The following is a 10,640-nucleotide window of genomic DNA, read 5'->3' on the forward strand; positions in this document are numbered from 1 at the left end:
GAACCCACGACCCTCAGATTGCGAGTCGAGTGCCCTAACCACCTGGCCATGCCGACCAGTTATTCAAGGGCTGTAGATTGGAATATGTTATTACCTAGACCTAGGTATCATAACTTTATAATTTAAACATGTTCTCTTTTCAGAGAAACTCCAAAGTCACCTAGGGTATTCAAACCCAAAAATAACATTTGATGTTGTTAGTAGTAGGACAGTGTTCAATGTTAACATTTGATGTTGTTAGTAGTAGGACAGTGTTCAATGTTAACATTTGATGTTGTTAGTAGTAGGACAGTGTTCAATGATAACATTTGAGGTTGTTAGTAGTAGGACAGTGTTCAATGATAACATTTGATGTTGTTAGTAGTAGGACAGTGTTCAATGTTAACATTTGATGTTGTTAGTAGTAGGACAGTGTTCAATGTTAACATTTGACGTTGTTAGTAGTAGGATAGTGTTCAATGTTAACATTTGATGTTGTTAGTAGTAGGACAGTGTTCAATGTGAATGTAGAACGCATATTTTCTTTTTGAAGAGCATAATTTCTCAACTGGAAACTTTTTTATTAGCCTTAAAGTGATATAGTAAATATGTTCTTATACAGTGAACGAAACTTGCATGCGTTATATATATATTACAATATATTTATGTTGAGTTCGTGTTTTTGTTTTCTTTACATAATGTGCTATATGCACTCTGTTCACCGCGGGGAATCGAACCCTAGATTTTAGCGTTCTTAGTCCGTAAACCTACAGCTGACCCAGCAGGAGATGTTTCTGATGAGACCGGTGTTATATATTATAATACGCTCTAGGTCAGAACAGGAGGCTTTTATATATTTGCATGTTACATTTTTTTATTTATGTATACGAAGTATTATAAATTTGATTATAATTAAAGTTTCTGCCAGTCCTTGAATAACTGGCGTTATATTTTATTAAACTATACAAACATCGACGAGACTCAACTCTACGTTTAGGGACAACTACTTCGATAATTAGGTTTATAAAGCTGTTGGTGAAGGATGGTAAATACACTGAAAGATAGGGTGTTTATACAATAAATATTGTGTACAGAGATATATTTTTGTAGTACGTAGATATTTCACACATATTTTTTACATTTAATGACTTTCATATACAGAACTGCATGTTCCGTTTCATAAAGTGTTACTTTTTGTTAATTCTACTCAAAAATATTCAAATAATAGGTATAAATACGTTTCGCACGCGAAGCACGAGTTTGCCCCTAGTATATTTATATATATGTATTAGTTAAGAGAGAGACTGTAATTTTCCATGCGTTTATACATTCAAACATTTTGTTACAGAAATAAATGTCCATTATAAGATTATATGTTAAAACACGTTGTGGTTTAAAAACTAATCGCTATAGGATTATATTTCAATTTTGAATTTTCTTAGATGTTTTTATTCCCATGTGTGTTTGTGTTTCAAATGTGTTATTGTCTAGAGCACAAAATTAACAGGTTATATATAGCATCCCGCTGTTTGGACATATGAATTAAGATACGTTCACTTTAGTAAAATTGGAGTGACAGTCACATTTCTATGCCAAGATGTTTCTTGACCTATTTAGCTGTCAGCTGTCGCAGTAAAGAAATGCGCATTTAGAAACCTATAATGACAATCAAACTGGTTTACTTACGTGTTTTACACTCACTAAAAAGAAACCTATCATTCTCTAGGTATTTGAAGAACTTGTAGCAATCTGTCACAGCTTAATTCTTCGTATTGTTATCTGACACTGGGCAGCTTGTACATAATTGAATAAGTAGAGTTGTTTAAACATTTGTTTAACAAGTTAAAGCTTGGAATGGTCTATTCTTTCATTGGGGTGTGTGTCTATGAGCCAGACCAGTTTCGGAGAATTCCACTCCTCATCAGTGACCCTGGACACTACCACCAATGAAATATCAGACCAAACCAAGCCTCCCAAAGTGAATAGCTACAAATATCTATCAGGTTCCATAGCAAAAAAATGTGTGAAATTTAAAAATATATCTTCTACAGAACAAATTACTTGAATTTAAAAAGTATCTCATAAATTTCTAAAGGTTTTTTTTTTCCGTGGAGTTTCTCCTGTTCATTTAAATACGAATGGTTATATAAATCTACCTATCAGGAGTCATAACAAGAAAAGCATATCATGTAAACATTTGTCCTTCACAGGACAGGTTTGACCCACTGCTGTTTGTACAGCCTAGGCAATGATCCATGACCACCACGATGTTTGATACTTAGGGTGGGGCTGTTTTGTTCAAATAAAATAGCTACATTTATTCTACGTTTATTGATGTTTTTATAGATATGCTGTGTTTTTTAGAGGATTTTTTGTTATGCTCGGTGAAGCTGGTTTCCAATTTTCTTCCTGTTTCTCCTATGTAGAATTCTGGACAGTTATTGCAGATTATTTTATAAATGACGTTGGTATTGTGTGATTCTTTATACATTTTATTTAGTAATGATCTTAGTTTATGGCCGGGTTTTTGAGTGAATTTGACTCCAACAGGAATCTTATATTTAATGACAAGTTTTCTCCAATTGCTGATTATTTCTTAAACTGATTTCAGGGATAAATTGTAAACTGCAGTGTAATGTTGTGTTGTTGTTTAGTGTGTTAGTGTCAATTTTGTTTGTGAGTTGAGTTTGAGGTTTTTGTTCTGGTGGTTGTGTGGAAATTTGTTGGTGTATATAAAGGAATGCTTTATAGAGTTAATTTATTCATCTATGTAATCAGTTGAGGAAAGTCGTGTTTATAAGGTATACTAGAAGATTGTTTTTTTTCTTGGATTCATGGGCGGAATGCCAGGGGATATAGAGGTTATGTTTTTGAACTGTGTGTCGGATCGAATACATTTATAACAACGTGTTCTTCATTACCCAGTCAAGCCGTTTCTAAACTTTTATTGACCCCCCCCCCCCAGTGGCACAGCGGTATGTCTGCGGACTTACAACGCTAGAATCCGGGTTTCGATACCCGTGGATGGCAGAGCACAAATAGCCTGCTGTGTAGCTTTATGCTTAATTACAAACAAACAAACAAACCAAACTTTTATTTTCTAAAAAGTGGGTTCCTCGTCATCAAATTGTAAATGGTGATAATTTCAAAATAAATGGTTAACCATAAAGGAAAGTATACAATAAATATAGTTTTGTGGCTTGCCGAACACATAGTTCAGAAATGCTGCTTATCATATGGATGACAATTGTTATGATCAAGTGACAGCTATGTACGATGCCTCCAAATAACTGCAGCAGTGAGACTTCCTCAAATGGCGGTAGACTTGCAAATCAAGCATATAACCTCTACTATTCACTGTAACGAGTAATTATTGATTATAAGTATAATATAAGAGATAGCGTTGTCTGATTGATCAATATCGCATTCAGACAAACCAACTTTTCATTGGTAATTTAATGAATTGTTTTCTTTATGATAGTTTCATCTTCCTTTTTGTCAGTTTCTAAACATGAACTTGCTGCAAATGTTTGAGCCGTGTACTCCTCACAGACGATTTGTAACAGCACAACAAATACCCCTGAAAAAGAAACAAATTTTGGCAAATCATCGGCTGTTCCTTTGGCATGAATATGCTGTGCTACTATTAGTATAGGATACATTGCGTAGATGGTTATGTATCTTGATCTACTATATTTATTTTATATTTCACATAAGTCACAGAGACTAAAAACAAAGATATCAAATCCATCTTTTGGAATATCCTATCTGAACTGGATAGTGACAGTGCCGTCAATATTTCTCCCACAGCCTTCTTCAGGTCAAAATGTACATAAAAAGATGACGTTAACAAGTAAGACCTCATCTGAAGAGCATCTACAGAGTCTGGAGTAACTAGAGGGATTCAATGCACCTCCCAAGAGCATTGCCTACATCCTCGATGAGATTGTAATTTGATGAGTATGCCGACCATTTTGTTCGATCCTTCTTCTCTTTCTCGAGAAATGTGTCCACCGTTAAGCCATAGATCAGAACACATTAAGCCAGCACCTTACAGTGCAAATGGTCATAGGATGCTGACCTGCATTGCATGACATTAGTGGTGACGTTTTGCAGAACGTAAAGGCTACTATGATCGTGAATGCTTATTATTTTTCACACTATACTTACACTTCTGCCATATGAAAGTGAAGGTGGATCTGATACCATGTTTTATTTTTAGTGATTATATGTTTTTCTTTTATCTGGCTGCAATATGAAGTGCGACTCACTTGTAAAAAGAATATTGTTCAAAATGCCACGATCATCTGTTTTGCTTATGTTCTAAGCAACTGTAACGTTGTTTTGGAATCAGTTCTACATTTTTGGAATGACGTTTTGAGATAATTGTAGCGTATTTGCCACAGACTGCTGTGGTTGACCTGATTCTATTCATTTGCTGGTTTTACACATAAACGATACATCAATACGTCTTCTTTGAAATCTATAATATTTCATTGCATACTATCCATACTGACATGCTTAACTCTTTGAAGGCTCTGGAGTCACTTAATGTGAGATCTCATCCAGTCCTATCAGATATTCTAAAACTACTGGCCCTCTTCACTTTACCATAATTATATCTTGATTCAGTCTTTCTGGATTCCCGGACATGTTGATATTTCTTGAAACGAACTTGGTGACACTGCAGTTAAATCTGTCTGTTCTGGCGTTGTCACAGCCCTGTCTGTTCCTAATGTGGACTTTTGACCTATCGTGAAAGTACGGCTTCACGCCAGTTTGGAGTCGCTATGGAGTGAGAAACATCACAGCAGGCTTTTCTAGATAAAGCCTACTGTTGTTGTTTGGCCATCTAGTTTCTATAAGGATCGGAGAGATGAAGTTGTCTTGTCTATGCAACACATTGACCACAGTTTCATTAATCATCATATTCTTTTACGAGAGACTGATCCGCCAATGTATGGCCTTTGTGACACTGTTGTTGGCAGCGGCGCATCAATTTAGTCATATTTTGTCTAGCGGTTTGCCGTTGACGTTGAACAGTGCCATTGATAGTGGCATTGCCAAAATTGATCGTGATTTTACTTTTTACGGGGCATTGGCCTTTTTAGTTCTATTTATTTTTTCTATTTTTTTCAAATTAAAACATCGAAAGTAATTTTTCAAATATTTCTTTGGGGGGGGGGCATATTTTAATATCACTATTTGATCATTCTTAACCAACAATATTAAAATTGTGTTTGGCGCAGATAGCCACGTTTCTTTGCGCCACAAAGATCCAATCCAACAATAGTGACTAATCTATTTTATGGTTCATTGACATTTTGAAACATTTTAAATTCGTTGATTTACCGCAAAGATAATATTATTTAAAGTTGTTTAATACAAGCTTATTTCACTTTTCATCTCTAGGGTGTATCACAAAGATGAGAACTGATACAAAATTGTGTGAAACCGCTGCACATAATAGTGTTAGATGAATGAGTAATCATGTGCATCACAGGTTACATGATGGATTACTAGATTCCTCATTTACTTAGCAATTAACTAAACTGTTTGACAGTATTTTACAACAGTGATTTGTAACTTCTCAAGTGCACATTGGAGTATAAAATACATTTTATAACACCAACTTCTTTGGCAGCGTTCCATTAAACCACAACCCAGAAGAATTGACAGTGGTTTTTGCTTTGTCATATCTATGATATTATTAATCCGCTTAGTTTTTAATTATTTGAACTCAGAGTAGAAAATCTACGGTGTAGGGTTTTATTTTTAAATGCTTCTATTTTAGGAGTCTGAACTAATGTATTGCTATTTAAATGCGATTATTATTTTTTTGTTGAAATATAAACAACAATGACATTCAGTTTTGTTGAATATGAAAGTTACTTAGGTTTTAATAGTAAATTATAGTCCTAATTTGTTATGTCTCTGGTCGTTAGTTAATTTTCCGTAAAAATTCTTTCCGAAAAAACTTTAGCGATGCAAGTCCTTTCTTAAATAAAACTGGTTTACTCTTTCTAAATACAACTTAGCAATACACTTAATTTCCACAGTCACGCTATAACAAACGCTATAATTCACAATGAACGACTCACGTGCTCGACTCAACAATACCTCTCTCTGTCCGCAGTTCAATTACATTACCTTGTTGCCGTCACTTCTTGGCGGCTTATATATACAAGAATACCACATATCTAGTAACCTCTCGAAGCTTCACGAACCTTCGAGAATATGACATGTTATCAGCGTCACGTGACCCCCGCTGTGGTAACAGTACTGAACTTTCTTAAACAAGTGCGAAATACATTCTGGAATAAAATACCAAAGTACCTCAATGTTAGGCCAGATATAGCTTAGTAGTTACCAACATGGGCTTAGGATCGAAAGGTCTAAGGTTCAAATCCAAGATATGCCAAGAACACATGATGTGCTTTCAGTTGTGAATTGGTATTAAAATACAGCCATCAATACGTCTATTCTTTTAAGGGTTTCCTTGTAGCGATGGGTGCTGTTGATTGGCTACACTTCCTCTCATTACCATCTATAAATAAGGCATGGTTATGCCTGAACCATGAAGATCTCTAACTTGGATGTTTAACCTATGTGTCGTATAAAGTGGCACTAAAAAAATGTGACAATCAACCTACCTATTAGGTTTTCGTGTAGGCGGCGGGTACTACTCACTAGTTGCTCTTACTCTAGCCATAAGTTCTAACACTCTTTGTGATTTACCCGAGATAACCCGGGTTATCGCCTTTTTAAAAACAAATATTTATCCATTTCTTGTCATATTCTTAATTACTTGCTCGAATTTATTTGCATTATCATGTATTACAAACAGTGTTCTCCAGTGTGCTGATCCCTGTTAGATTTATTCTGAATTATCTGTCTATCTATCTACATATATCTATAATAATAAAAGGGCGTGTCTATGTGCGTGTGCGACCGCCATAACTCCAAGAGCAAAGGACCTAGAAACCTGAAATTTTGCACTCATACTAAGTGGACCCCGAGGGTGTGTACCTGGGTATTATTATTTATCTTCTCCACGTGCGTGCAAGCATGCGCATCTTTTTAATGAGGCAAGCTAGCGAAAAACCACATTGAAAAGAAGTGGTTATTTATATTACAAATGGAAATCACAGACAGACACGCACATGTTTTTATTATTTAAGTTTAAAATCGGAGGACAAATCAGAGAGAAGGTTACCATTATAAACAGGCAAACATGCTGTAAAGGAGTAACAAAAGTATACAGATTGTACTTTTATAGTCATCTAGAATAAATCAACCTAATAACCCGAGCGAAACCGGATGCTTTCGCTAGTATATATATATATATATGGGTAAAGCTCCCCGACCTCAAGCGGAATTATCGCATTCAAATACCAGTTGTGTCAGGATTTTATGTTAGTGTTTTCTTTATAAATGATCATACTTGCAGCAAGCTCTTTCAATACTATTATAGATTAAATTAGGGATTTTAGATATTGGTTATCGATTAAAAGACGGCATGTATAACGCATCAAACCACCTCAGCTTTTCATTTCAGTTGTATAGTACTTCCGCCATCTATGCAATAAATTCTAAACTAAAATGATGAATAAAAATAATTCTGAAATAGTGCAAGAAAGAAACCGTCGCTTAGCAAGAGAAAGAAAAAGTAGGTGAATGACAGGACAAAATCAGGAAAGCTTAGAAAAAAATAGAATAATTGAAGAAAGGAAAACAACTGACACGGTGAAATGAAGATCCCGAAGATACAAAGGAAAGAAGACAAACTGATGCTGAAAGGAAAGACATGCAAACGGATTCTCCACCTCTCCCCCATATCTTCCCTGTGCGTTGAACGGGTACATCATCTAACTGGAGAAAAGCATTCCTATTTTTTACTATAGTTTCATTGAAATAATATGTGCCAGGTATAAAGACAGATGTATAGCATTTATTTACCAAGTATATTTTGTGCAGAAATATAATAACAGATAAAAAAAAAGAACTTAGATTTTATCAATATATAAGTACAGGCTATTAAAAAGCGAAAGAAAAAACAAATCTGACACCAGAACCGTTTGTGTTTGAACCTTGCAGGCTCTTGAACCTACACGTTTAACCCATGTGTCACATAAACATGTTACTCAGGGTCGTATTATCAAATAATATATAGTTGTATTTAGAATTAAATTCTGAAAGGTGAGTCCCCTTGTCAGTCAAGGGTGAGTTTACGAACTTACAACGCATAAAGCCGAGGTTCGATTCCCTGCAGTAGACAAAGTACAGTTAGCCGTTGTGTAGCTTTGCACTCAGAAAAAGAACAAGAATAAATTTAATCGACTTCTTGCACACATTTAATGGAAATGGAGAGCCGTAAAATATACGAATACAAATTTATTAAAAACAAAACGGGTAACTACTATAATTAGACAACGCTTTACTTGTTTTATTTTCGTGAGAATTTCTTCGTGTATTATAAAGTTGTTTTACATTCCTCTATAACCACGTAGCTGTTTTCAAGTATGTAAATTCTGAGTTATTTGACTCTTGAGTGAAATACGTTGCTTTTCTTTAACAATTCTAAATACCGGTATTTTAATGTTTCGTTTTTGTCAGCTGGCACCCCATAAGTGAAAAAGCAAATGCTACTGAGCCTTGAAATAATAATAAATATTTCGATTATTAAAGCAATTATAAAATTTTGCTTATAAATGCACATGTTTATAGAATATGGCGGCTTCAACATTCCAATTACAGTTGTAAGTACTATAAAATATCATAATTAAACGCAAACATTTTATTTTGTTTCTGTTTGTTTTGAATTTCGTGCAAAGCTACACGAGGGCTATCTGCACTAGCCGTCCCTAATTTAGCAGTGTAAGACTAGAGGGGAGGCAGCTAGTCATCACCACCCACCGCCAACTCTTGGGCTACTCTTTTACCAACGAATAGGGGGATTGACCATCACATTATAACGCCCGCACGGCTGAAAGGGCGAGCATGTTTGGTGTGACGGGAATTCGAACCCGCGACCCTCAGATTACGAGTCGAGCACCCTAACCACCTATATTTTGTTTCTATCTCAACTTTTGCATATTTTAAAGACAATATCTTTCACCAATTTATGTTTCTATGTCAGCACTTAAAACTGTAAACTCTTTTCATCATTTTCCTAAAATGCCCAACATAGGCTTTTAACTGACGTTGTAAAACGATCGAACATCGAAAATTAAAATACTATTTTGTAAACATTATTATGAAGTAACTTGAAATCATGTAGTGTTTAAAAGTTTTATGTACAGGACCGAACAACTTTATTTGAAATAAGATGTATCTTCAGCAGAGTATTCAGTAAATTCTGTTTGTGTTCTTTATTTCTATTTGGATGTCATTTTACTTAGGTAGACTTCATGGGTTTCTGGACTTCGCTCAAAACTCACTTTTTGCTCCGGTAGAAAACTTCACTGTTTCCGTAGACACATTCTTCTTCCTGAGGTTTGCACATTTCTTTGAATTTTCAATATATGTCTTGTTTCACTACAAAAAAAATCTAAACAACGAAAGTAATATATTAGGAATCTATATTTCTGGAATTTAGTTGAATTTTCAATCACAGCATTTTAAAAATATGTTGAATAAAATTATTTGATAATTTAATCAAAATAGCACAAAACTCGAAAAACAAATAGAAATAAGTTGTTCAGATATTTTTACAATACCATTTGTAATTCAAAGATATTTTATTTTCAGTGTTATCATTATTTTTAGTTGAAACAAAGTATTATTTTCAGACGAATATAGTTTGAAAAATTGTTACTAACAGGTTTTATATTCTGTGCGCCTGCTGGAGAAGTACATTTAGTCTGAAACTTCAACAACAATAGATCAGATCTTTCTTTTGGTTCAAAATAATAGTCCTACATTGGGTTCGCTGTACGTTTCCTAATATACAATGCTGAAATTCGAGGTTCGATTTCCCGCTGTAGATAGGTAGAGAACCGTTAGCCCAATGCGTAGCTTTGCGTTAAAAAACAACGTAAACATAATAACTGTTACTCTAATGGGCCGTTACTCATTGATCAGTAGATAATAGTATTAATGTATGTGCCATATTACACAAAGTTCGAATTAATTTTAACATCAAAATACTGAAATATTGTTAACAGTTGTGCAGTTTTTTAACAGGATATAGAGAATATTGTTTGGAATATAACAATATTTCTCTAGGATGATACAGATATAGACATTACTCTAGTAAAGCCATTGATAAACATTGGGATCGTATTTAAAAAGGAAAGTATCACAGTCTGGAGAATGAAATCAAGATTCATGTGGCCACCTACTTCACTCACACTACACATCACCACTTATTGTGACTCCCTACTTCACTCACACTACACATCACCACTTATTGTGACTCCCTACTTCATTCCTACTACACATCACCACTTATTGTGACTCCCTACTTCATTCATACTACACAGCACCACTTATTGTGGCTCCCTACTTCACTCACACTACAAAGCACCACTTATTGTGGCTCCCTACTTCACTCACACTACACATCACCACTTATTGTGGCTCCCTACTTCACTCACACTACACATCACCACTTATTGTGGACTCCCTACTTCACTCACACTACACAGCACCACTTATTG

The 10,640-nt window shown here is 34.8% G+C and overlaps 1 protein-coding gene across 2 annotated transcripts in view; it reads left to right on the forward strand.

The window, feature by feature from the left end:
- LOC106461281 (nose resistant to fluoxetine protein 6-like) overlaps nt 1-10,640 on the forward strand; it is a 57,735-nt gene that overhangs the window by 18,504 nt on the left and 28,591 nt on the right. For both annotated transcript variants that reach the window (XM_022388158.1, XM_022388159.1), the window contains exon 6: nt 9,381-9,474. In XM_022388158.1, coding sequence (XP_022243866.1) covers nt 9,381-9,474 — 94 coding nt within the window. The remainder of the gene's footprint in view (nt 1-9,380; nt 9,475-10,640) is intronic.

Source organism: Limulus polyphemus, unplaced genomic scaffold (assembly GCF_000517525.1).
Source record: "Limulus polyphemus unplaced genomic scaffold, Limulus_polyphemus-2.1.2 Scaffold927, whole genome shotgun sequence".
Classification (NCBI taxonomy): domain Eukaryota; kingdom Metazoa; phylum Arthropoda; class Merostomata; order Xiphosura; family Limulidae; genus Limulus; species Limulus polyphemus.